General features: G+C 41.2%; 1 protein-coding gene and 1 long non-coding RNA gene across 10 annotated transcripts in view; both read left to right on the forward strand.

Moving 5' to 3' along the window:
• SNCAIP (synuclein alpha interacting protein) overlaps positions 1 to 2,670 on the forward strand; it is a 159,385-nt gene extending 156,715 nt beyond the window's left edge. For all 9 annotated transcript variants that reach the window (XM_011281801.4, XM_023254634.2, XM_045058171.1 and 6 more), the window contains one exon: positions 2,108 to 2,670. In XM_011281801.4, the coding sequence (XP_011280103.1) occupies positions 2,108 to 2,192 (85 nt within the window). In that variant the 3' untranslated portion in view covers positions 2,193 to 2,670. The remainder of the gene's footprint in view (positions 1 to 2,107) is intronic.
• A 4,652-nt stretch (positions 2,671 to 7,322) lies between these two features.
• Positions 7,323 to 27,797, forward strand: part of LOC123385569 — a 137,867-nt gene continuing 117,392 nt past the window's right edge. The window contains exons 1-2 of the long non-coding RNA XR_006598379.1: positions 7,323 to 8,274; positions 13,166 to 13,265. This is a non-coding gene — a long non-coding RNA (uncharacterized LOC123385569). The remainder of the gene's footprint in view (positions 8,275 to 13,165; positions 13,266 to 27,797) is intronic.

The following is a 27,797-nucleotide window of genomic DNA, read 5'->3' on the forward strand; positions in this document are numbered from 1 at the left end:
AGAAAGACTAACCCATTGTAATATGAATTGCAAACATTTTCTCGGTGTTTCTTTTCTTGTTAAAAATGTTTAAAGTTCTCATTGTCTCCCTATGTTATCTCTGTTAACTTTGACTTCCATTTCTCTGTTTATTTTGGTCCCTGTCTTCCATAGTAGCACTTTACTCAAATGTCTGATGATTCCTAACTCATTTATATTAAAGAACAAAACAGTAAAGCTGAAGAGAAGCTCTGATTTTATGGGCGAGGCTCTCTGACTGGTAGATGTTGCTTCATATACACACTGGCAAGGACTAGGCTCTTTTTTTGTGAAAATCCTGAAGTGGCAGTATTTGTAGGTCTTTTCTCTTGGCCAGTTGACTTATCAAGCTAAGGCAACTACAGTCTCCTGGTAGAGTCAGTAACCTGAGTGCCAAGAATCCATGAGTCAGACCAATAGGAGACGGGTTGAGAATTCTATTCTCACTTTCTCACTGAGGGAAATGTTCATTTAATCTCATGGTTTCCACCCCCTTCAGCTGAATTCAGAGTCTCTCTGGTTCATGCCTTGCAAATTGTAACCTCCAGTCTTCCTTCACATTGGGAAAGGGACAGTCACCTGGCCGCATTGGGTTGGAGAGGTAATCTGGGATATGAACTATTACTTCCACAGATTTTTCAAATCAACCTCCCACTCTCAGCACCCACTCAGTACCCACTATCACCAATCAATTTGTTGGGTTCCCTGACTGAAAGTTTAGATTTCTGCATCTTCTCCTCTACTAAATCAATTCCACAGGTCCATCAACCTTCCTGTTTCTGAAAGTGTTGGTATTTTGTCTGTTATCATCTCCTCGCTCACTTCCCTCATTCGTTGAGATTTATACCTTTTTTTATTTCTTTACTTTCCTTTTAGCATTGTTTTGTAAGAAAGGGGTGGCAAATGAGTGTATTTAATCCACCGTGTTTAATTGGAAGTCCCTCGGACATCCTTTAATCAGCCAGGGTTTTTTTTTTCCATTTCTTCCCTTTCTTGTCTTTGGAAATGCTCCAAAGTTCTGTTTAGGGGCACCTGGCTGGCTAAGTCGGTAGAGCAGGTGACCCTTGATCTCAGGGTTTTAAGTTCAAGCCCCCTGTTGGCTATAGAGTTTACTTAGAAACAAAAATCTTTCTTTAAAAAAAGTTATATTCAGACAAATAAATAAAGTAAGAATTAGAACTTTCAGATGGTGATGAGGATCAAATATTTCCTAGAACCCTGAGAGTAGACTACACGGTCTTTGTAAGTGAGCACATTTCTGAGGCCGTAAAACTCCACCTCGGGTTCTCATCCACATATGTCCTCATGTTAGGAAGTAGCATTCCCAGAAATACTGTTTTTGTCTGATGTACCAACAAGAGGGAATTTATTAATATGTAGGCTACCCACCTTCAGGAGAGAACTCTTCTCTGGAAGATTCTTATACCTAGAGTGTGAGTAATATCTCATGAAAATGAAGGCATCTACCTAGAGGGAAATTCACTTAGGAAACAGAACTGTTCCAGGGCTTGACTTGTCCTTCTTCCCATAGGCTCACTAAGTATCAATTATTGATGGGAAAACAGCATTGCTGCTCCCTAGTTTCTTCTTTTTCCCCTAGACTTACCTACTTAGGGTCTTCCAACATGCTGCTACTCAGTAGTCACATCCCCTTAGCATCTTCTTTATATGATTAAGGTTCAAGCTTTTTTGAGATTCAAGATATCACCAGGGAATCCATGTCAATCAGCTAGAAACAGCTCTTGTTTCCACTCGACCAGCATTACTATGCTTATTATCTTATTTGACTCTGATAAAAATTCACTGGACTAGAATTGTGCCTGGATTCCAGTCAGCATGCTTGAGAAATTACTTCCAGAACTGAATTAAAAGTGTTCAATAAATATGCGTTATTACATGACTATAGCTTTTATTGTTTAAAGAGTGGTTTATATGAAAAGAAAATAATTTGCCTACTGGAATGAAGTGTTCTTCAGTGTGGTTTGTATGAGGATAATTTCCATTTTTGGTGAGCTGTTTAGTGGTGTTGTCTTGTAACTTGACCATAATTTTATCTAATTCTGGCCTTTATGGTTTCTCTTCTGCTTAGGCATAATGACATCAACAGAAAAATGAAGAAATCCTACAGCATAAAGCACATTGCTGAGCCAGAGTCAAATGAACTCTTTTTGTAAATCACTTTTTTATTATCTCTCATTGCTGCCCTTGGGACACCGTTTGGAAGTTTCTGGACTATCCACTATGGAAATAGAATCATGAGAACAATGCCTCACCAGCAGAAGAACAATATCAGGATGCCTTAAATTTATAGTAGTAGACTCTATAATACACATTTTGGGGTGATATTTGTATATATAACTTGTTTCTGAAGAGATGCTGTTTAAAAGCATGATCGGGCAAACGTTATGTTGTTTTGAGCGTGGATTGGTTCAACCTGCCCACGCAACGTCCACCAAGCCACCGGTACCATCTTTTATGTCATCCATTGCATGGGTGTTTGCTAATGTTGATTGAACATTCTTTTTCCAGTAAAATGGGCAGTTTGGCTCAGCTCCTCAGTGAGACCAGGTCAGTGGTACTGTTTTCTGTCAAGAGCGTTTTTTCTGTCATTTCTACTTTTTGTATAAAGGAAATAAAACAATGTTAACAGCACCTATAAGCTCGAGGCACCTACTTTCTAATCAGCCTATGATGTTCTGGTCTCTTAGGGACCTTGAGAGTATTTTGATTGCCGATATTTTATTTCAGGAACAAACTGCCGGGTTTAGCTATTTTCCCATAGGGGTGAAATAAAACATTCTAGTTTTCATTAAGTACTAAAGGATCAGACAAGTATATAAAGTAAGTCAATTCCTTCTGTCTTCTCAAATCCCAGCGTTGACATGAGAAAATACTAATGACAGCTAAGGATTCAGCCCCTGCTTGGGTCACTTTTTCTGTCTATAACACATTATGAGACCTGTCTAATCCCTTTAGGAGACAGTGTGGAGCCTGAGTTTATAACAACCCTATTGTTGATACAGCTCTTTGAATGCATGTAAGCAGTAAGTTCCAGATGGTTTCGCCCTATCATGTAAGAATATATTTCTGTTGAAACTTCAAGAGTTTTATTTTCAAAGCGTTGGCATGGCCCATAAGAGGCCTGTCAAATTTGAGTTGGGAAGTCAAATGTGTTCTTACCAGTAGGAGGGAGTACTGTATGCTATTCACAGTTACTAGCAGTGTTTCTGCGGTCAACTGTGGACCATTCTGTATCCTGGTGGGCACCAGAGGCCTAGAGACTGAGTTGAGAGGCAGTCTTGCAAATGTGGATCGTGTGACAAACTTAAGCTTGACAAGACGCAGGAAGGTATAGAAAAAGGGCCTAATATTCAAATGCCTTTTATGTACTAGCCACACTTACATGGAGATATTACCGTTACCCTTTTATAGCTTCAAAATTAAAACTTTGGAAAGCTTAGGTCCTACGTCTGAAGTCATGCTACGTGTCACTAGCAGAATTGGCTCCGGCACAGGTGTGCTCATCATCACCACGGCACTGTCCTACTTGTCCTGCCCCATGTCCTCTCTTCAGTGCGTTACCCACTGGACTAGCACACAGGAATCATGAGTTGTGGGTATGGGTTCCACTTCTGGACAACTCTGGTCGTGGGCAAGAAACCTTGCCTCCTCGAGAAATCTGGAAAAGAGCAAGGCCAGTAGGTAAGTTCCTTTCCATCTAGGCATTTCAACCAGTTTGCTCTGTCCTTGTTTGGGTCTTATGAGTTCCCCTGGTTAGAGCCCAGTGCCCTGTGTGGTTCCGCCTTGCTCACCTTGTCTTTTCCTCGAATGAGATGCCCTATTTTGATTTGGGCCCCTTGGACTCAAGTACTCTTTCTCCTTCTTCACATTTCCCTGCTGCGTCCTGGTGTTGAAATTCTAATAGAGAATCTATGGCCAGCACGTGGGAAACCTAGATTCCCGTGTTTTCCGCCTGCTGCTGAAGAGATGACAGTAGAGTGACACAGCCAACCTTTTGGACTTAGTTCTAGAATGGGGCTTGCAAAGGAATGGGGACCCAGAGAGTGCTCTGTCTGTCCCCCTGAGGCACCCTAGCTTTGTTCTTAGACAGACAGGGTCTTTTAACTTAAAAGTTGAAGGGGCCTGAGCATTGTATAGCGATTCTGTGAGCCAGACACCGAGTTCTCAATGAAACATAGCAGAGAAAACCAAGAGTTTGAAAGAAAGAGACGCTACCTTGACCTAGAAAATTGGCATTTCAGTTGTTTATCAATGCAAGCATTTCATTTATTGATTTTTTGAATGTTTATAGATTTTTTTTAAGTTTTTATTTATTTATTTTGGAGAGAAAAAGAGAGAGAGGGGGAGAGAGAGAATCCCAAGTACGTCCTGCACTGTCAGCACAGAGTTCGACGTGGGGCTCAATCTCACACACCACGAGATGATGTCCTGAGCCAAAATCAAGTCAGATGTTTAGCCAACTGAGCCACCCAGGCGCCCAACGCAAGCATTGCAGATACCACAGTACTAAGCCCAGAAGAGAAAAGAATTAAAAAAAAAAAGGTAAAATCAGAAAATCAAGGAAACGGAGACTAGCCAGGCTGCCGAGGCAATGCATTCTGTGTCTAATGATGTTGTTAGGACACCACAGATGCTGATCCTTAAATCAGGCGTGTTCACCATCTTTACCATCCAAGTTCTTTATGAAATGGATAAATTATGCTTGCTTGAAATAAATAGAACTGATGTGTTCCTTACCACAAGCTTAGTTTTGTGCAGACTTTGTAAAATGAACACACAAAGTCTTCTACCTTTACAGAAATGGAGACACACTTAGATGTTAAAGAAAGAGACAGTGTGTTTCCTTTAAGTAAGCTGAAGTCTGGGGCCCCTGCCCCACCTCCCTCCCCCTGGGCTAGTAAAGTGAGTGAAGCTCTAACTGCATGCCTAATTATATGCAGCAGAACAGGAAACTCAGCCCCACTGTAAAAAACTCTCTCAGCATCTGTCTGCATCTTTTAAAGACCGGCTTCTTTTATGCCACTGAAGGGACTCATATTGCCAAAGTTCAAACATCAAATTAACCATGTTTCTCAGAAAAGATAACAAGATACCAAACCTTCACCACTTTGACTGGATTGAATTCCCATTCTTTATTCTCATAAACTAATGTTTATTGGTTATCGAGACCTCACCTCTAAGAAGAAACTTCTAGAGGTGCATCGTGGCGTTAGGAGTGGGGATGAGACTCTTAAAGGGCATCTTCAAGTAAATTTTGAAAATTAATTTTTTTCCTCAAAGCAAATATTCGCAGACAACATACTGGATCATACATGCTAGAGGAAATAACTATAAAATATTTAAATAACTGCCTGAAAGACTCCCAGATACAGAATGGGTTAAATGTTACTTCTTCAGTAGCCACCTATATGCATAATTGGAGTTGAACTGATAAGGCCGAGTAAGAATAAGGGATCCATTGCAACAGGATTGATACCATTTCCCCACATAAAAATGGAGTCTATGCTGTCTATAGCCTTATAACTGATCAGTCTCTCTAAAAGTCCTGTGTTATCTCTGGTATTATTCCCCCTTTATTCTTCACTGCACAGTTTAATATAACTTTTTCAGTGCTTGATTCCTATCTCCTAACGAGACCCTATGTTTCTTTTTTGATGTTTATTTATTTTTGAGAGAGAGAGAAAGCGGGCAGGGGCAGACAGAGAGGGAGACACAGAATCTGAAGCAGGCTCTACGCTCTGAGCTGTCAGCACAGAGCCCGATGCGGGGCTTGAACTCATGAACTGCAAGATCATGACCTGAACCGAAGTTGGACGCTTAACCAACTGAGCCACCCAGGTGCCCCTATGTTTTGTTTTGTTTTGTTTTTTTCATCTCAACAAGAATCTTTATGTCACCTCTCATAAATGGTGGCTAGTAAATATCTACTGGCAATTTTTTTCAGTATTTTTCAACGCCTACAACCCTTATATCTGTCTTATTTTCTTCTCATTTTTCCCCATTCTTCTTCCACCCCTTCCTCCTCCTGTTTCTCCCTTTTTCTCGCTCTCCTTACTTCCCTCACTCTCTCCTCTTTGCTGACATCTCCACACCCCATTTTTTCTCCTTTGTCTGCCCTAGGCTCCCAAGATCTGGAAACCCTTTTCATAGGATCTTCCTTGGAAGAAGCCTGGCAGAGGGGTTGCAGTAAATACAAACGTGCTGGACCCATACTTGCAGTGAAAAGGAAATCTCTCCTTTCTTGCCACAGAACAGAAGCAGAAACAATCCTCTTTCTATATGCCGATGTGGTCAACAGATTCTGATGGAGCCCATGCCAAGAATGGGGTCCTATGCTAGGCTCTCTCTTGGAATAAAAATAATTAAAAAAAAAAACACCCAGAAGTTGGCATTAACTACAGCGGGAGCATACAAGGATACATAAGTTAACAAATTGTGTATTTGGAAGGACCTGTGGGGAAAAAAAGTATTGTAATTGGTTCATAGCTTATTGGTTCTCAAACTCTGCTGAACATTAGAATCTCCTGGGGGAACTTTTAAAAACTTGATGCCCAAGCCAACCCTATAATAAATAAATTCAGTTCTCCGGGTGGAACCCAGACATCAGTATTTGTAAAAACTTATCCAAAATTCCAATTAGGCCACCAATCTTTAAAACCAATGCCTTGCTACTCAAAGTGGGGCCAGGCAACGTGGCATTGGCATCAGCTGGGAGCGTATCATACATGCATGATCTGGCATCCACTGTGGCCTCTGCTTCTAATTTTGTGATGCTGTGAATTGTCCTTTGAGACAGTACTTGAGAAGATACACAGAAAAAGACCCTTCCTCAAGGAGAGGGGAAGAATGGAGAGCCCTTAACCCTGGAGGTGGATATGAAGAGAGTATTAGGTGTTTTAAAGAAATATCAGTGGGCCCATCACGCTCTTCTTCTGTTTAGTGTGTCTGTGTGTTTAATGTGTAACTGTGGAAATCATATTCAACTGTAATTTCCTATGCAGAAAGTTAAAAATCATATAGAAAGGGAGACATCTTTTCTGAATGGGATAGGTAGAAGAGAGAACAATTTTTCAATAAGGTATCTTTGTTTTTAATTTTTATTTATTTTTTTGAGAGGGAGAGAGACAGAGCATGAGCAGAGGAGGGGCAGAGAGAGAGGGAGACATAGAATCCAAAGCAGGCTCCAGGCTCTGAGCTGTCTACACAGAGCCTGAAGGGGGGCTCGAACTCATGAGCCATGAGATCATGACCTGCGCTGAAGTCGGACGCTCAACCAACTGAGCCACCCAGGCGCCCCTACTTTTTAAATCTTAGAGTAGCTTTTCCATTGTTATTTCTCAAGATTGTCTAAAATCTATACATAAAAAATCAAATTATCCAGAAGCTACCCATCTGACAGTGTTGTAATGAAGACCAAACACAGCAAAGCAAGGACTAAAACCCATCCTCAGTGTTCCTCCTCAACCACCACTGGGGGGGCTTCCCATGAATGTCAGCAAGACACAGGATATATTTTATGACTTCATGACTCAGTAGAGTGCCATAATGTATGCCAAAGACATTCCTCTGTTTACACAACACGCATGCACACACACACACACACACACGAATACACAGTGTCTACCACATGCACAGCTCTGTCCCACGTGGTAGAAAGGCAACCATAAATCTAGGGTAATAAACGTATATAGCTTTTGATGAAATGTGGAAAGTCTGAGTTAAACCGGATAAATTTGGAAAATATAGCCATCTGTTGTGACGTTGTGCTCATATTCATAGGAATATCGTATAACTGTATTTCTTTTCCTTCTACGGTATTTGTTCTTGCAGTTGCCCAGCCAGTCAGGAACAAGGAAGGATTTAACAGCTATTATTTGTGGTCAGCAGTGCTAGCTGCCTTCTCAGGATCCTTTCTCTTGTTCTTCCCAATTAGGAGAAACCAGTTAAATGTTCTCAGGTAAAATCACTTTACCAGATGCACTGGCAATTAGGAACGGTCACGTGACTGTTCTGGCGAATGAAAAGCCAGTAGAAAGCATACGGTGCCTCTGAATGTTTTGTGGAGGAAGAAGCTTGCCTGGCGTTTATCCTTTGCCGCTTTTCCCTTTCGGGCAGAGCAGCACCTCTTACAGCCATGAGAACAAAAGTTACATGCCAAAAAGGGACCAGAAGAAAAGAGATAGAACCCGGTTCCATGAGCAGCTACACAGGCCTTGGACTCTCCCCCCAAATTATGTGAGTAAAATAAGCTCTTTTCATTGACTAAGTCTCTTCCATCTAGCTTCTGGGAAGAGTAGCCCAATATAAAACCGAAACGAGGTACTCATCCTAAAGAATAAAGAGTCTACATCTGGTCATTGGAATAGGGCAGCGTTTCACAAATTATATTTTGTCTACCATTAGGTTTGGGAAATATTTTAGCTGTGCTTCAGGATAAAAGTATGTTTTGCTAGTTTGGAAAAAGAAAACCGAAAACAAAAACACTGTGCGGAGAAAATCCTTTGATAGATTATGATGTGCCACCTTCAAAAGTCTGGGGCTTAGTCCCCAGTCATTGGCAGTGCTGCTGGCCCAGAGCCCTGAGATGTTAGCTTTCTCAGAGAGTTGCCATTTGCTAAAGAAAGCCACCTTGCCCAAGAGCACACCCTTTCCGAGGACAGCTTGTCCCCAGTGAGTGGTCTTTGTGGGGGCGTACAGATCCAGCTCCTTATCCAACTGGATACAACCCCAAAAAGCCATGCAAATTCAGAGCTCCCCATGGCTTTCACCCAACGTCCTCCTCTGCTTTATCCTGCTCTCCTCCTCTCCCTTCCCTCCCCCTCCTCTTCTCTCGTCTTCCTTAGGTGTTGTTTCCCCAAGCCATCTGCAATAAACTACGCACTCATCGCTAAATCAGAGTCTGTTTACCAGGGAACTCAATCTGTGAAAGCATATTAGCACATTCAAGTCTTGAAGAATCTCCGAATTTAAAAGCAACTGGTTCCTCTGTGTTGGGTGCTTCAACGGATCTGTAAACCCAAGGATTTTTCCTCTGGAATGTTTGTTGGTCACATCCTCCAGGATTTGTCTTAGTAGGAGTTCGGGTCCTAGTGGAATCAATTCTAGATTATTGTACCTACATGGAGTTTGTTATGGTAAAGGCCCAGTGTCAAGTCAAAATGCATGTGTCAGGGCAGAGCTATTTAGCCAGATTTAAAAAAAAAAAATACAGCCAAAGTTAGATTCTGTTTTAATACAACTTCATTTGTTTGCTAATCATCTCAAGTTGATACTTAGCCTGTGGGCATTATTACTGTATCCCATGGTTCCCAGGCTACAGGCCCAGACATAATCCATCAATCTCGTTTCACTGCTGAAGGTTGAACTACATCCTAAGTCCCCAAAGAAATGTCCTCTCTGAACTATGGCATTTATCAAAAATCAATATAAGAAATGGCCATACAGGAAAAACAAAGTTTCCCTATATTTTTTTTTTATAAAACTGTTATTGAAACCATCATATATTTTCAAAGTCGATGGCTTTATAAGGGACCATAAAATAAGTTCTTCTTAAAGTTAGTGCTCGAAAAAAAATCTGCTTGTATAGAAAAACTGGCATGCTTTTTTTTTTATTAGCTAATAAGAACCTTATATAACTTGTGTTTTCCTTTTCGTCTTGCCTGCCAGGAAAAGGTCAGAAGTAAAGTTTGCATTCAATCTCAGTAGCAATCCTTAGCTCAGTGATTTCTCATTGTACCCATGCCAACTTCACCCCTTTGCTTTGTCCTTAGTTCTTTATTCTTTCTGTTGAAATATATTTGACATATAGCATTATATAAATTGAAAGCATTATATACATTTATCCTTTTTCATGATTGTGACACATCTGTGTCTTCTATTATAAGTCACTGCTAGAAACTTCTGAAAGTAAAGTAGGCTGAAATAAATGTTTCTTCAGGTTTGTTTTTTTTCCCAGCTTATACCCCAGGCTGCTCAATCCCTTTGCTTACCTGATGTCAAACCCCAAAACAACTATGTAAGGCAATGCTGATTCAAAGTGTAAGACAACTGTTACTTTCAAGTTGCTCGTTGTCTTTTGAGGATGGCAGAAGTCATAGACACACAGAGGTCAAGTGCAAGGGAGAAACAGTATGTGTGGGGCTCCTGGGTGGCTCAGTTTGTTGAGCGTCTGATGCGATTTCATCTCAGGTCATGATCTTGTGGTTGTGGGTTCGAGCCCCATGTTGGGCTCTGCACTGAGCAGAACCTGCTTGGGATTCTCTCTCTCCCCCTCTCTTGACCTCTCCCTGAGCACATGCTCTCTCTCCATAATAAATAAACCGAGAGAAAGGAAGGAAGGAAGGAAGGAAGGAAGGAAGGAAGGAAGGAAGGAAGGAAGGAAGGAAGAAACTGTATGTGTAGTGGGGGCTTAGTTCTTGAGAGTTGGGAGAAATCACTTTGAGTTTGGCTGAGGCCAGGCAGGTGCCCTGTAAGGTTAAAATTTAATAAAGGTGGACAGATACACTCAGATACACTGATTGACCACCCCTGTCCCCATATAATTCTATTATCAAAATGACAATTGCAGATATGAACACAGCATTACATGTCCACAGCAACTGGCCGGTAGCTTGCCCAACTCAGAGAATTTTGGAAAATGTTTAGTGAGCCCTTAACTTGATCAAGTGGTATTTTCCAACCCACAGGCAGGTGGGCAATGATTCAGAAGTGAGTTCTCTGTATAATTCAGCTTGTCTTCTTGCTCTCACCCAGACCCAGGGCCAAGGTCATAGACCCTTAGACCTCCACTATGATCCTTCCTGTGACAACACCACGTGTCCCTCCTGTGGCGGCCATGACGGTAACCCTGCTCAGCTGTCTTCAAGAGAAGCTACCGTGGGACATGCCTCCCACACCATTGTGGTACTCATCTCAGGGCCACACTCCCTGCCCTGTTTTTCTTGGACAATGACTGGGCACAGAAGGGGTATTAGAGCCCAAACATATCTTCCTGCCAGCTGGACTGGGAGTCTCCTTAATCTCGCCATTATTTTCTCCACAATATTCTACTGTCTGAGGCTCTTCCCATGTGATTTCCGGCCCTTTCCTCTCTCCTTCCACACATGTCAACACTGCATCCCAGTCTGAAGGCTCCCCCTGCCTGATCCTGCCCTCTCTCCTTTATCCTTCAGACGTGTGTCCCTCAAGGAAGTTCTTACACATCTAATCCCATTTAGGTGGTGGCTTCTCAGACGACCTTAATTCACACATTCCTTGACCCTCCTCCTAGGTCTTCCCCCTGAAACTTCCCCCTACCACTCAGTTCAAGGCTCAGCCCCCTCTTGGGTTCAGCATTCAGCATGGGCTCTCCTCTCTTGCCCCGCGAGGCAGGTATAGAGTGGGGTGAGGATGGTGTTAAGGATCTTCCACGTGGAGGTGGGTAGGGCTACCAGCCTTCTCTTCTCATGGCAAAGATGAACTTAATGCTACCATGGATACTGTCTGTAACTTACACTGAAAGAGTAACTTGAGTTACTCTTCCTTCCTCGCGCAACTTGAGTTAACATCACAAAAAAAAGCCTATTCTGTGTCCTTAGCCCCCGTAAGTTCCAAATGCACGGGCCAGGTCTTGGCTTGGTGGGAGAAAGAGCAGGGCCGGTGGGGCAGGGAGAGGTGGTATGTGATGAAGGAAAACTCACCCTACAACACAGGTAAAGCATGTTCTCTGAGTCAAAGAAAAGAATTGTCAATGAGAGGTGGAAGAGAAGTTCTCTTTTACATTAAGCTCCTCTCCCTCAATGCTTTTTTTTTTTTGCATCCATTTCCCATTGCTCAAAAAATCTTGAGGTGCCTGGGGGGCTCAGTCCATTAAACATCTGACTCTTAATTTTAGCTCAGGTCATGATCTCATGGCTCATCCAGTTGATCCCCACATCAGGGTCTCCATTGACAGCATGGAGCCTGCATGGGATTCTCTCTCTCCTCTCTGCCCTTTCTCTTCTCACACACATGCACGCTCTCTCTCTGTGTGTCTCTCTCTCAAAATAAATAATAATAAAAAATCTTTTCACAGGTGACTAACTCACATTCCCTTCTCTCCCCTCAGCCTCCTCCTTCACATCATCAGCCTCCACATATATACTAACTTAGCACAAAGAACATGTAAGCAAATTACTAGAGTTACTCATCGCTGTAGCATTTCTCTCCCTTACATTCATCACTATTGAAAAAGCTGTATTTTTAAACATAAACATATTTAAAACTTTCATGAACTTGGTCCAAGCAGTAAATTGCAGGTACAGGAAGTAAATATTGAGTAAATTGAGAAGTGACTAGTTGTTACTGATGGCGGTTGCCTTCTTCAATTCATGTGCAAGATTTATAGTCACAGCCTATTTCCCAAACCTGTCCAGGCTTTAAGGAGAAAAGAACAATTCTATTTGTGCCTCATCTGAATAGATTCTTGGCAACATGGCTGCAAACCTCAAGGCTTATCTGGATCCATGCACAAATCTTCGAGAACAATCCTGTCGCGTCACATTCCCAACAGTTGCTGAATGGTAATGATAAGTCTCCAGCAGGAAGTAATTTATCCTTAAGTTTCAGAGTGGTCAGAGAAGGATGGAACACCCTTTCTGCTTGTATCTATAAGAGCAGCTTTCCAAGTGAATTCCTAGGTATCGTTCCTTCCTAGAATTACATTCTGAAAAATCACACCTCTGATTTCAGTGCCATTTTGCTAGAACTTTTCTTGGTCCAATGGACACTTAAAAATAGTTACTTTATTTGAATATCCTTGAATATCTAGACAAGACTCAAAGATTTGAATCCCGTGCCCCTTCTGTTTTTCAGACATACCACAAACCCTAAGGAGCACACACAGCCCATACCGTAGAAAATGTTCAGCAACAGAGTTTCTCAGTTGGCTACCTAATCAAGTAAATGGCCTTGCTTGGAGGAAACCAAGTTAAAATAACGTTGAGGTCCATCCCTAAGCCCTCAAAAGAGAATAACATTAAAAACCAGGGATGAAAATGTCTCCTCTTGGGCAATGAGTATTGCAGAATGTGTCAGATGAAGTTTCAAATATGCATCAGCATTTTCCTAAACACAAGTTCAGACCCCACGGTCTCCTTAAACATTGCAGGTCTGGCTGACATTCGTTCCTGGAGATTGTGCTGATAGAAACCATCACCATAGAAGTGGCTCTACCCACTCTACCTGCCATTACATCTTCTTACTGTAAGGTAAGAGCACACTTTCTTCTGCTTTTTGGTAATAAACATGTGGAAAGCAAAAGCATGGTACTCTGAGCAGAGACTTGAGAGGTCAGTGCCCCGCCCCCCATACTTGCTAGAACTAGTACGTGTATACCCTCTCGGATAATGGAAGCATGGGTTAAGTTTATTAACTCTCCAGAGAATGAGATTCCACCAACCCTTTCAGTAACTTTTGTTTCTGAGTTAAATTAATGCCAGCCATTTCTTCCTCCAGGCCTACTCATTTCAGTGGGCCTGCCTTCCAAGAAAAGCTCTCATTCAGACTGATCGAGTTGACCATGACAAGTACCCAACCCCGTGCAAATACAGAAAGAGGGAGGAAGAATCAGCTCTGGAAGGAGATCATTGAAAGAGAGGAATCAGATAGCACTTTGAGTGCCAAGTCTAATAACCCTAAAAGTACTAAAATAGGTCCCCTCAGAAAGCCATGTTTTACTAGCATACATGGGGGTCAAAAAGATGAGAACCACCTGAAAGCAGGTAACTAGCTTATATTCCTCTTGACTCATGGAATAAATAGTCATGAAGGACAGACTTCTTGAGGTCATACATCAACTTGTTGGAGTATTTGTTATAATTCAGTGTTTAAAGGCATCACACCTACATAGCCAATTCTTACTGACAAGTTTGTACTCAATAGCCAGTACCATATGCTTCTAGTAACAGATACCCTTACATGAATTTAGTATAATGCGGCTAAAATCTAGTTTAAGTACGCCTCTCCTCCCCGCCAAGTTCCCGCAAAAATCTTTTACATTGGAATTACCTGATTCATTTCCATATTAGTGTGGGACATCCAATATGGCTTGTTAACATGGCTTACCATATTTTCTGGGCGTAAGTGTTTATAGGAAGAACTTGTGTACAAGACTTTGGACATGTGACTCATATAAACTGGAATAACAGCATTGTTGCTAAAACCTAGGGCTTGCTTTGAAGCCTCATCATAGTGTTCCTGGGAAACCATTAAGCAAAATGCCCTGAAGGATAGGAAAAATTGCACTGAGCAATAAAATGTCAACAGACTACAGAATTTGAACATCAAGCACTTTCATCTAAACATGCCCTTCTCTCCTTTCACTTGGCAGGGGTTTGGTTTTTAAAAAGTAATAAACTCTAGCACTCCAGTTGACCTGGGGATGTGTTTAAGAAATCCAACCCCAGAGCCAGAAGCATTGTGACCTTTCGTATGGACTCCCTACCTCAGAAAAACCGTTGAATGAGAAATATAAACAGAAAAGGAGAACAGAAATCTGTGTCTTGATTGTCTAAGTCTTCAATTTTTTTTAAGAACAGGGTGCACAACAAAACTCTCGGCCAGAAGGAACAATCTTAAAATCTGTTGAAACAGGTGGCCAGCACTTACTGTCTCATGAACAGCAAATTAATATAACCACAGCACAGTATAAGATGGATATAAGCAAGGAAAACCAATCCACAAGCCTGTGTAACCTTATAAACCTGGGGCAGACACAGTTGGGTCTCAGAGCAAGACTGCAGTCAAGAAACAGCTTCCCGCAACCAAAAGTAATTTCAATAACTCAAACCCTTTCCTTAGGTTTCCTGAGAACCATAAAGGGGATCCAGATTCAAATACCATAACAATATTTATTAAAACCCCCTTCCTTCTTCTACTCTGCACCCCCAGCGTCACACTTGGTGCCAATACAGAGCCTTTCCATTCACAATTCCCTATAATATCTCTCAACACATAATTCTCCTTTCTCTGCCTTTCCTCACTATTTTTTGTATCACTTCATCATGCATATTGACCTTACCTCTCTGTTAGCAGGAAAAAAAATTTTTTTTAGGAAGAAAAACAATCTGGAAATTGATTTGGTAATTAGAGAATTCTCCTTGGCTGGATGGAGTAGAGGAATGACAGCAGTCATCCCACATTAATAATTTGATCCTAACATAACTGTGTCATGAATTAAAAATGACAAGTGGGGGAGGGCTATGCTTTCAATATATCCTTAAAACTGAGACCTGAACAATCTGACATATGTTTGCCTAGTTCTAGAGATAATGTTCACCTAGAAAAACTCATCGGATTAAAGCACAGAGAATATCTCTGTGCTCTATCTCAAAAGAATGAAGTTTCCTCCTGGAAGGACGAATCTGATAGGTTACCAAGGGGAGGTCTAGAATTTCCTAGAGAAAGAAGCGGAAGGAGGCAATCGTACCCACTGGGAAATGTCACGTGGTTTGGAATGGTAAATCGGGGTTTGCCTGTACATGACTGGCCTGAGTTTTCCAATAGGTTCTATCCCAGCAATTCAAGGGCTGTGAACCCAGATCCTGTTAAGAGTCAAGCCGTGGCCTAATCAAGTGACAAGGCTAGGTAGGAGTTACGACAAAATGGAAGGAGCCTACCCTTTCTAAAGTACTTACTCCTTTCCCACTAAATTCTTACCATGTAGGAATTTTGACTTAGTGCTGTCAGATTCACACTTTTTCAGGAGAATCTGAAAATCCAGATGCTATATGTAAGACCCTCCCCCTACAATCTTGGGTGTTGGCACTTGACTATTTTTCATCTCTGTGAATGCCAAATCACCATGCCTAAGGGCTGCTGCAGCCCACAGACCACATCAACTCTGGGGGGGGGGGGGAATTAAACATGTAAAATATGTAGGGTTAGGCCCAAGAAGTCGGTACAAAATGGGAAACTGCTTTGAAAGAGCATAACATAACAACTTACATAACAACTCCACTTTTAGAAAGCTATACAATGAAAAAATGTCTTCCTTATACAAAAGTTAATGTATGAAGATATTTATCACAACCCTTTGTAACTGAAAAATTGGAAATAACTAAGCTAGCCAACAACAGCGATTTAGTTTAAATAAATTTCGTGTGATACTTCCGTAATGTACTAAACTGTATTCACTAAGAAAGGTGCTGCAGGGAATTATTTATCAGAAAGGTGTTCTTGATATTACCATAAAGGAAAACAGGTTAAAAATACAAATAAAATATAATTCCGTTTCCTTATATGTTTAAATGTCTGTGTGTGTATCTTTGGTTCAAAGAAGACATTACGAAGGCAGTTAGAAAAAAGCTTTAAAATAAAAAATAGGGAAAACACAATCCCACAAATTGTGGGATATAGCATCAGCAATGCTAAGTGGCAAACTTTTAAATTTAATGCATATATTGAAAAGAAAAGTCTAAAATCATTTATGTAAGTTTCCACATTAAGAAGCAATAAAAAGAGGGGGCGCCTGGGTGGCTCAGTCACTTAAGTGTCAACTTCAGCTCAGGTCATGATCCCACAGTTCGTGGGTTCAAGCCCTGTGTCAGGCTCTGTGCTGACAGCTCAGAGCCTGGAGCCTGCTTCAATTTCTGTATCTCCCTCTCTCTCTGCCCCTCCCCTGCTGTCTGTCTGTCTGTCTGTCTCTCTCTGAAAAATAAATAAACATTTAAAATTTTTTTAATGTTAAATAATATATAATTTGAATTAGATATTTTTTAAAAAACTTGGTGAAAATTTCAGATCAAGATAGTTCCACTAGTGAACTCTGTCCAGCGTTTAAGAAATGATGCTGATTTCACAGAAATTCAGAAAATCAAGGGAGGGGTGTATATTTCCTAATTCATTTTATTACCCTGATATCAAAATCAGATAAATACATAAAAAGAAAACTGCAGATAAATATTCCTTGTGAAAACAGAAGCCAAAAATCTTCAACAAAATTTTAGCAAACTGAAGCTGGCAATACAGAGAAGAATAATACATCTTTACCCAGTGGGGCTTATTTCAGGGATGCAGGGTTGATTTTTACAATTTTTAAACGATTCAATACGATGTACCACAAAAAAACAATAAAATAGAAAAACATATGACTATATTAATAGTTATAGTAAAAGCATTTGACAAAACTTAATATCCCTTCACAAGTAAAAACTTGTAGACATTGAAGAAAAAGGTACATTTTTAACACGATAAAAGCCATCAGAAAAGCCTACAGCTAATATTCTATATAATGGTGAAAATGTTACTATCTCCCTTGAGATTAAAATTAGGAATAAAGCCAGGATGAGTAATCGAATCGCTGCAAATTGTAATGGAATTCCTGGACTTGTATTAATGCAAGGAAAAGCAATAAAATGCCTGCAATTTGGAAAAGAATAAAATTGTCTTCATTCACGAATGACATGATTGTGTGCAGAGAAAATACTAAGGAATATACAAAGTAAACTACTAGAATTAGGAAGTGAATTTTGCTTGGTCTCAGGATATAAATCAATAAACAAAATAAATTGCATTTTTATATAGTATCAGTGAATAATTACAAAGTGAAATTTTAAAAATATTTTGCAATAGCATCAAAAATGAGACTACTTAGTAAAAAATTGAATACATGTAAGACTTGTACACTGAAAACTACAAAACATTGAAGACCAGAAACAAAAGAATAAAGTTTGTTTATGGATTGATATTTCTATATTGTTAAGATCTCGATTGTCCCAAATGGGTCTGTGGCTCCTCTACAATCCCAATCAAATTCCTGAAAGAATTTTATTTTTTAAGAAATTGGCATGTTGATTTCAAAATATATAAATATAAATATATAAATATTAAATAAATAAATATATAAAATATACAAATAAATAAATATATAAAATATATATAAATATATATAAATATATTATTGTATATAATTAAATATTTATATTTATATATACATTTTATATATAATTCATATATAAATTTTTATATATAAATATTTAAATATTTAATTATATATAATCATTTAATCAATAGAATTGAATCAATAGAATTATTGATCTATTTAATCAATAGAATTAAATATATATTTATATATAAAAATTATATATAAAAATATAAAAATATAAAAATATATTAAAATATGTTATATATAAATATTATAAATATATATAAATATATATTTCAAAATATATAAATATACATATTTATATATATACAGAAATGCAAAGGATATAGAAAAGCCAAAATACCTTTGGAAAAGAGGGGGAAAGTGAAAGGATTTACCCTCCCTGAATTCAAGATTTGCTGCAGAACTACAGAACTCAAGACTGTTGTATTGGTAGATAGCTATATACATCAGTGGAGCAGAATAGAATCCAAAAGTAGAGAGACCCACACATATATGCTCAGCTGAGTTTTGACCACGTTCTCAGAGTAATTCAGTGGGAAAAGGACAGAATTTTCAACAAGTGGTCCTAGGACAATTGGATATCTGTGTGGATGTGATGGTGAAATTATGTGTCAGTTTGGCTGGGTCAGTTTGGCAAAATAATGTTTGTCCAAATATGTAGCCAAAAATTATTCTGGATGTTTCTTTTGGGATTTTTGTTTTCATTTTCTGATGAGATTAATATTTAAATTGGCGGACTTTGAGTGAAGCAGACTGCCCTCCCTAATCTGGGTGGGCCTCATCTAATCAGTTGAAGGCTTTAATAGAATGAAAACTGATGTCCCCTGAGCCAAAAGGAATTCTACAAGCAGACAGCCTTTGAACTGCATCTCTTTCCTGAGTCTCCAGCCTCTGCATCAGATTGTGAACTTACCAAGCTTCTGTGACCACATGAACTCACTCCTTAAAAGCTCTCTTTCTCCCTCCCTCCCCCTCCCACCCTAGAGAACCCTGACTAATACAATGGATAAAAGAAACTTGAATGCTAGAGCATAATAAAAATGAACTCAAAATGGATCGTAGACCTGTATATAAGTCTAACGTTTGAAATTTCTAGAGGAAGTATGAGAAAAATACTTGTGACCTTGGATTGGAAGCAAGGATTTTCCTGGACAGGGCGCCCTAACACCAAAAGAAAAAAAATAACTCGGAATTAAGAAACGTAAAAAATTTGCTCCTCAAAAGACACCACCAAGATAACAAAAGATAAGCCACAGACAGCATAAAATAACCACAGTACATATTTCTGTGGCAAACACAGTCACCTTCATCATTAATTAGGGAAATGCAAATTAAAGCAAAATGAGACACCACTGAATGGAACATCATATAGTCACAAGAATGGCTAAAAAGACTGACATTAATACCCAGTATTGTCGACGGCCTCAAGCACTGAAACTCTCTTACAGTGACGGTGGGAATGCGAAATGGTACAGACAACTGGCACTTTTTTTATAATGTTAAACATACACCAACCACATTTACTCAGGAGAAGTGAAAACATAGCCACAAAGAGCTTATACCAAAATGTTTACAGAAACGTTATTCATCACAGCACAAAACTGGAAAAAGCCCAAATGTGCATCAATAGGCGAACGGTTAACCGAGTCTTCATACTTTGATTCAGTGGAATACTACTTCATGACAGAAAGGAACAAACTAGTGATATATGCAATGTAGATTCATCTTAAAAACATTATGCTGATGGGACGCCTGGTGGCTCATTTGGGTAAGCGTCCTACTCTTGGTTTTGTGAGTTCGAGCCCTGCGTCAGGCTCTGCCCTGGCAGCATGGAGCCTGCTTGGGATTCTCCCTTTCCCCCCCTCTCTCTCTCTGCCCCTCCCCAGCTCGTGCTGTCTCTGTCTCTCTCAAAATAAATAAACTTAAAAACAAATAAATAAACATAAACATTGTGCCAAGTCCGAGGAGGAGCCTGACATAAAAGGATATATGCTGTGATTCCTTTACACAGATTTCAAGAACATTCAAAACTAATCTACACTGACACAAACGAGGAGTGTTGCCTGGTGGGTGGATCTGGGCAGTAAGGGGGTTGCCTGCAAAGTCACGTGGTGGAAATTTTACGTGTGTTGGACACGTTCTATGCCATGACTGGCGTGGTGGTTTCACACACTGGACAGTGCGATTGATGCATTTCATTACATGCAAATTGTACTTCAATAAATTGAGAAAGTAGATTTTGGGAAAACATTCTCTTCGGACGGTTCCAATTCCACCGCACAGCTGCTCAAGACCTTCTGCACACTGCGGTGTCCGCCTGCAAACTCATGCAGAGCTTTTCCCCATTTTCTAGGGATCTCTGTGCTATGATTCTAGGGATCAGCACACACATCCCCCAGCCCTTGTCTGCTCCACTAGAAGAGGTGTTTATGTAGGAAGTGATCTCAGGTCTGGCTGGCTGGGCCTCACAGTCACCTGGCGTGCCCACTAAAAACACATGTTCCCGGTGGCGCCTGGGTGGCTCAGTTAAGCGTCCGATTTTGGTTCAGGTAATGATCTCATGGTTCATGAGATCCAGCCCTGCGTAAGGCTCTGTGCTGCCAGCTCAGAGCCTGAATCCTGCTTCAGATTCTGTGTCTCCCTCTCTCTCTGTCCCTCCCCTGTTCGTGCTCTGTCTCTCTCCCAAAAACAAATAAACAGCAACAACAAAAATTGTTAATGCATGTTCCTGGGCCCTATCCTTGGAAACTCTACTTGAAGTCCAAGACTAACGCCACAGTGCTGTCCTGTGTTCATTGTTCACATTCCTAACTATGCTAGATTTGAGTCACTGCTACAAGGCTCTGTTGAAACTCGATTCCCCCTTGTGTCCAGGCTGGCCTTACTGGACACTGGCCTCACTTTTTAATAACAGCCTTTCTCAAACTTCAGCATCTTAAGGGACAAAATGATGTCATTCTGATCATTCATGTAGCAAATTATGAGGGCTCCGAGACAAATTAACAGCTCAGTCTTTTTGTAGGGTCCCCATCCCTCAGTAACGCCAAGAACCTCTGGGGAAGGAGGTTACCTGGACTCAGGAATCAGCCCTACTCATCATCACTGCTTGTCAGGAGAAAGGGAGTTCACACTTCCCCCTGAGATTCAGGATTAAGGGTAAAATCCTTTAATGGCAAAGCGAAAATGAGGGTCGCTGCTCTGGCTCCACGTCAAGGCGATTCTAAGGGGTTCTTACTACTCAACTGTTTTTGTGAAGTCAGAGTATGTTTCTCTGCATTCTGTGCTACAAGGCCGTACAAATTGCACTGGTTCAAAAACATCTTTGTCTGAAAACCTTTATTTGCTAGTCTGGTCTGGTTAGAAAAATACCAAAGATTATCCCTGCAAACCCGTGAATATCAGGATATGCGTGAGTCTGCTCAGTTAGGATTTCTACCAATGTAAGGTTTTGTTTGCTGCCTCTTACCTTCCAGGGTAACCTTCCAGGGAAATAGGGTGGGAGGGGGGAGGGAGTGTGGAATGGTGTGCTCTGTGCATGTGTGCATGCAAAAAGAACGTATCTGACATGTCAATTTTAGTTCCATGCATTTAAGGTCCTAGAAGACCAGGCAAGACACTGGACCATTTTTTTCAAACTGCAAAAGCTCTTTAGGCCTCATTGAAACTTTGATAGAAGTGTTTTTAATCACTTGGGCTACCATGAGAACCCGGGGGATTGGAACTCTAGCTGAATGAGAAGGAAACAAGATAAATCTCTGTGCAGAGCAGTAGAACAGTCAGGGAGGGGAAAGATTTAGAAGCCAAATGACAGCACGAGGAAATTCAATAGCTAGAGTCCAATAACTGGGGTGAAAAGTGGACTCAGAAAGAAAGAGGCAGGTTGGAATGCAAAATGCAAGCTTGACCTTCTCTGCAGCGTTGCCTGGGGCCCTGGTGACAGCTGTTCACTCTCAAGCTTCTCTCGGTGTTTGCCAACAAGGGTGCTTTGGAAAATACAGAGCACACCTTCCATCGTTTAGCCCAGTTTCCACTGTTGAAACACTCTGATTCTTTATTATGTCTTCCTGATTCTCTCTAGTAGAAAAGAAAAAAGAGACAAGCCCATTACTTCCCTAAACATTCCCTCTTGTCAATATGATATTGACAGAATTCCCCCTGGTTTAGAATCTCCTGGGAATTGCCAAGGCATCCTATTTTACTAAATTGGTGACATTTGAAGGATTTTAAGGACTCATACAATTTTAGAATTAGAAAGGACACTGGAAATTGTATAGTCCCAACTCTTAATTTGAGGCATTTAATCATGTATGCAAATATACATATTGTCACGCCCCCTACTATGGAGCCAGGAATCAGAAAGAGCCCAAGACTTGTCCTCAAATACCACCATCTCCCTCATTTAACCCCTCTAACAGGTGGCTGTTAATTTCCCTCAATGTGGGGCTGTGAGTTCTTTAGGTAACTCCCTGCCATATTCTTTATCTACATTCCTTATGTTATTCTTAAGTTCATCTCCTTTGGACTCTAGAGATAGAGCCTAGGGATACAGTCATGCATAAAACAGATAGAAATCCTGCCCCAGGTGAGCTTATATTCTAACAGACAAAGCACTCAAGAGGGGGAAGGAAGGGGAGACAGAGGATCAGAAGCAGGCTCTGTGCTGACAGCAGAGAGCCCGACGTGGGGCTTGAACCCATGAACCATGAGATCATGACCTGAGCCAACTAATCTACCCAGGCGCCCGAGTTATCATGCATTATAAAGTAGACCACCAGAGTAAAGGCAGATTGCGAGCAGGATGAGTCATCCCCAAAAGGAATATGATGATTAACACAATTTTAAAGGAAGGGTACACTTGGAGAGATCTAACTGGGACTTTTCAAACGATGAAGGATGTAATAGGGTCTTAATGCAATTATGTTTATCGTTTGTTAAGGATGTTTTTGTGCTGAAGTCTAGACAATTTCAGTTTTTTACAGATCTGGAAAAAGAAGCCTCTGCAAAGCCAGTCCCTCATGAGCAATCCCCAAATAGTGAACCCTCAAGGGACGGTCAGAGGAGAGCCCAGGGTAACTGGTAGAGGTGAACTGCAAAGGCAGTGCCCAGTCTGTCATGCAGAGTGGGTCCAGTGGCAGGCCAACTGGGCAGAATGAGTCAGGAACCTGGCACCTCTTAACCCGGGTTGCTCTCCATCTTACAGATCACACTGGTAAAATATAAATAGGTCTCGTTTTCCACAAAGTAGACAACTTCTCAAGTGAACTTGATTTTGTTTTCATGTTTATTTATTTTGAGAGAGAGAGAGAGAGAGCATGAACCAGATACTGGGGCAGAGAAAGAGGGAAAGAGAGAATCCCACGCAGGCTCCACACTGTCAGTACAGAGCTTGATGTGGGGCTTGATCTCATGAACGATGAGATCATGACCTGAACCAAAATCAAGAGTCGGACGCTCAACTGCCTGAGCCATTCAGGCATCCCTCAAGTGGACTCTAAAAAGCACTCTTCCCGAAGGGCTGTCTGTCCAGTCCCACTGCACAAGAGTGCCGCTCACTGAGAATAAGTGATTTTTTTTTTATCTGAAGTTTAGATAATTTAATATGCTTCCCAAGAAACTAGTCCAGAATGTGGAAATTCCAAGACAACCACAAATCAATAAAAAGGAAAAACAAGTAATTTTACATACTTTGCATGTCATTGAGTCTTAATTGAGCACTAATAAAGAGATATACAAGTTTTATTAATAAAAAATCAGTACCTCCTCACTCCTACCATGTAAAGATTAAACAAGTATACAAAGAATGTATCCATTTGAAGGGATACCAAGTGATTTACCTTACATGGGGCCTTGTATTTTGGGGTCCAGGCTGGCTTTCATGTTGTTTTCTCACATGTGTGGCTCCCCGTTGCCTTAAATGGAAATGAATATTTGATCCCAGTTGAGCCTAAAAATGTATTTGGATAAGAACCAACAGTGCTGGCCAATAGGTAAATGGAAGACTTGTTGGAGATGTTTTCCCTCATCTGGGACCTGGAATATGTAGGGGTTCAGATAAGAATCTGAGAGTCCAAAAGAGGTTAGAAGAGTTAGAAGCAGTATAAGAAATCACTACGTACATAGCAGGTAAAGAACGTAACCCTGCACTGGGAGAAATTCATGGCCACCAGTTTAGAGGAGGTAAACAAGGTATGTCTCTCACTCTTCCTGGTTCCATTAGGAAAGAGAGCTGAGCCCCTTCGCAAGGCATGCCTCGGTCTCTCCATCAGACAAACAGTACCCAGTACATAGGCAAATCTTAGGCTTATATTATAAGAATACATAGTTTAAGACCCTAAGAGGCAATGGCTTGGGGATCTTCTTACATTATCTTGATACTTGAAGGAGCTCAGAAGAGAATTCTAGCAATTCAGAAGAATTCACATTTCATAGATGGTTGCCTGAGGAGTGTTTATCTCTTAGAAATATTTGTTGTTGGTTAAACTGAGACTTCTGTTTCTACTCAGCTACTTGGCATTTGTGCCTCTCCGCATGATTCAAGGAGTTTTCTCTGACTAACCCCTGGCCTGGAATCTTCTCTAAATTCCTGAAGAACTATCTTTGCCCCTCATTTGTCATTGAATGTATATAGTTCTATAGGACCCTTCGTTCCTTCTTTTCCTCCCTCCCTCTTCCTCCCTCCCTTCCTCCCTTCCTTCCTTCCTTCCACTTCCCCTTCTCCCTCTTCTAAAATTTCCTGACTGCTTATTCTGTGAGCACTGTTCTCATCTCTTTTCAGTCAATTTTGTAATATAATCCTCTCAGGAACTCTCTTATCTAATCTCTCCCAGTTAGATTCTCTAATTCTTGGGTATAGGTACTATCTTACTCCTCTTTGGATATTAAGTACCAAATACTCTTATTCATCCAAAATAATAATTGACCAAAATCTGTGTACAACTAGAGTCCACTTAAGTTTAACATGTCTCTCAGTATAACTAAAACATTAATTTTCGATTATTCATCAGTTCAGTTATTATGTCTTCAGTCTGTAAGTATCATTCATGACAGGTCGTAAAACAAACAAAGATTTTTATAGAAACAAGGAAGAAAGGAAGGAAGAAAGGATAGAAGGGAGGGAGGGAGGAGAAGTGGGGGGGGTGGAGAAGAGAGAGGAGAGATTGGAACAGGACTGACGTGATACCTCATACTTTGATAAACTGCAAAATAGGTCTCCTCTTTATATGCGTCTTCCCCTTCTGTATCTCATAAGTCAGCTGAGAGAAGATGGTTAATTTCTGGGAGAATGCTTTTCTATGTAATTGTATAAAAATGTTCCTATATCCAAGAATGTGTATGTCCGGATGGTGGAGGCAAAGGGAGAACATTCCGTAAATCCTGATCGGCAGTCCTAAAAAGGCCATTTTCTCACAATTATAAATTTCCAAGAACTGGTTCCCTCTTTACAACTATTTAAAAACTCTACTACTACATTAGTTTGGATTGGTTCTAAGCCCTGAATCCCAAAGGCCGGGGATTCAAACCTTGGCTTCAGAAACCATCAACACCCTACACACTCATAATGAGAAGTGAAAGAGGTTGGTCAAACCCCAGAACGGGCCGTAAGAAGGCCAAAATCCCTAAGCTCCTGGGGCTGCTGATCCCATTCTACAGGAATGTTGAAAACACCAGCTTTCCCGGAGAGAGACCCCAAACTATACTTTTAGGTGATAGAATCCAAGCCAAGACATCCTTACGTGGCCAGAGACAGAGCCAAGGACATTTCTGTCCGTTTCTTCTTGAACTCATTGGTCACCAGAAATCTGTAATTACAACAACCACAAAAATTATCCAAGAAAATTCACCATAGTAGTGAAATGGTAATAACTGTTGCCCTTTGAAGACCTACCACATGCCAGGAATAACCAGCTGTACATCTTTTTAATTGTTACAATGACCATAGAAAATATTTTTATCGACAAGGATATTGAGACTCAAAGAGGTTAAGTAACTTAATATATAGCAAAACCAGAATTGGAACCCAGGCCTATCTCAGTGTCTCTTCACAAGGGGAAGTTTTACCCCCTTGGGAACATTTGATAATGTCTTGGGATGTGTTTGGTTGTCATGGCCAGGAGGTTGCTCAGGGTATGGCGTGGGCAGAGGGATGGCACTCAGCATCCTTCAGTGCCCAGGACAGCCCCTACCACCCAGGATTATCCAGCCCCAAGCGTCAGTAGCGCCGAGGCTGAGAATTCCCCCATCTCGCTCATTCTAAGGCTGACTCGGTGCCTGGCAGAGCATCCAGCATCTGCATGTGCAAGGAAATACAGATGCGAGAGTGAGGATGTGGCTAAGAACAAAAAGAAGATGAAGGGAAGACATGGGCTTGAGGTAGAAATTTCCATTCATTTGTAATGGAGACGGGGAGTGAACAGGGAACACAACTCAAGCCAAGAAATTTCCCATCACTCTAATGACCTGTCCCCTTAGTCAGCTGATTAGCACCACCCAGCAGGGTAGATGATACAGATGATCCATGCCAATGGATCCGGACAAAACCAAGCATTCCAGTCCAGGGAACCTTAACTCTGGCTGCCTCCTGACCACGGTCAGCCTGTCTTGAGTTTGATGGAATAACCAAGGCAGCCCACGGGGTCTACTTATCTCAGCACCATAGCTGTCTGGAAGTAAGGCCGGGGCCAATATCTGCTTCCCCACGGCCCAGCTGTGGCTGTCAGCTCCTGGAGCTGGGTCAGCCAGGGGACAGGCAGGGTGCCTGGTACCAGACACCCAGTCCCATTCTCTGTCCTCCCTCTACTAAGAAATGGCTTCCCTGGTGCTGCCAATGCATGGATCATGGAATCTGTCAGCAAGACACCCGTTTTTCTATGCCTGCTTGGAGCATGAAAAGCAGAAGGTTTCTTGGACTGTAATTTAGTGTAGATGCTCTCTCTCACGTTTTCTTCACCATTAACCAGTCATAAATCATTCTACTCAGCAACTTCTGTACCTCTCTATGTCAATTTCTTCAACCCTTCTGAAATTTGGGAATTACATACGGAGTTCCATAAGAGCCTCCTGTCTGCCCCAGCACGCCTTCCCTTCCAGTCCCAGGACAAGCTGTGGCTTTGTCCAGGTCCCGGGGCTTCAGTCCTTCTCTAGCACAGGACCCCCCCTTTGTGTGTCTAGGGGCTCCCAGCTCTGTCACCTACTGTCACACTGTCAACACACTGGCGGGCCTGGTACTGATGGCTGGATCAGATTACATTAGCGAAATGAATAAATGAGAGTTATATCCGGGCAGATATCCTTGGTAGCAGTTGTCTTTCCACATTGTCACTTTCGAATGTCTAGCTGGTCTACAAAACAGAAAGCTCCTTGAAAGCTGGGGCTGTGTCTTTGCTCCTTTGTATTCCCACTGCCTGGTACATAACAGAAGCTGAAACAGTTAACTGAGTGAAAAAAGTAAATGGAAACAACTAATGAATCTAGTTTTGAGAGTTTCCAGTGTCGAGAGATACCGCAGCTGCATACGCTTGATAAAACTGGGCACAAAATAGAGTGAATTTTGCTGGGGATAAATTAATTTTTTTAATGAGAAAGAATATAAGAAATGCACCAGGGAAAACAAATCCCTTTAATATGTCATTGTGACCATTATAAAATTTAAAAGCAATGTTCTCTGGGGGCACCTGGGTGGCTCAGTCAGTTAAACGACCGACTTCGGCTCAGGTCATGATCTCACGGTTTGTGAGTTCGAGCCCCACGTCGGGCTCTGTGCTGACAGCTCAGAGCCCGGAGCCGCTTCTGATTCTGTGTCTCCCTCTCTCTCTGCCCCTCCCCCACTCATGCTCTGTCTCTCTCCGTCTCAGAA

Source organism: Felis catus, chromosome A1 (assembly GCF_018350175.1).
Source record: "Felis catus isolate Fca126 chromosome A1, F.catus_Fca126_mat1.0, whole genome shotgun sequence".
Lineage (NCBI taxonomy): Eukaryota > Metazoa > Chordata > Mammalia > Carnivora > Felidae > Felis > Felis catus.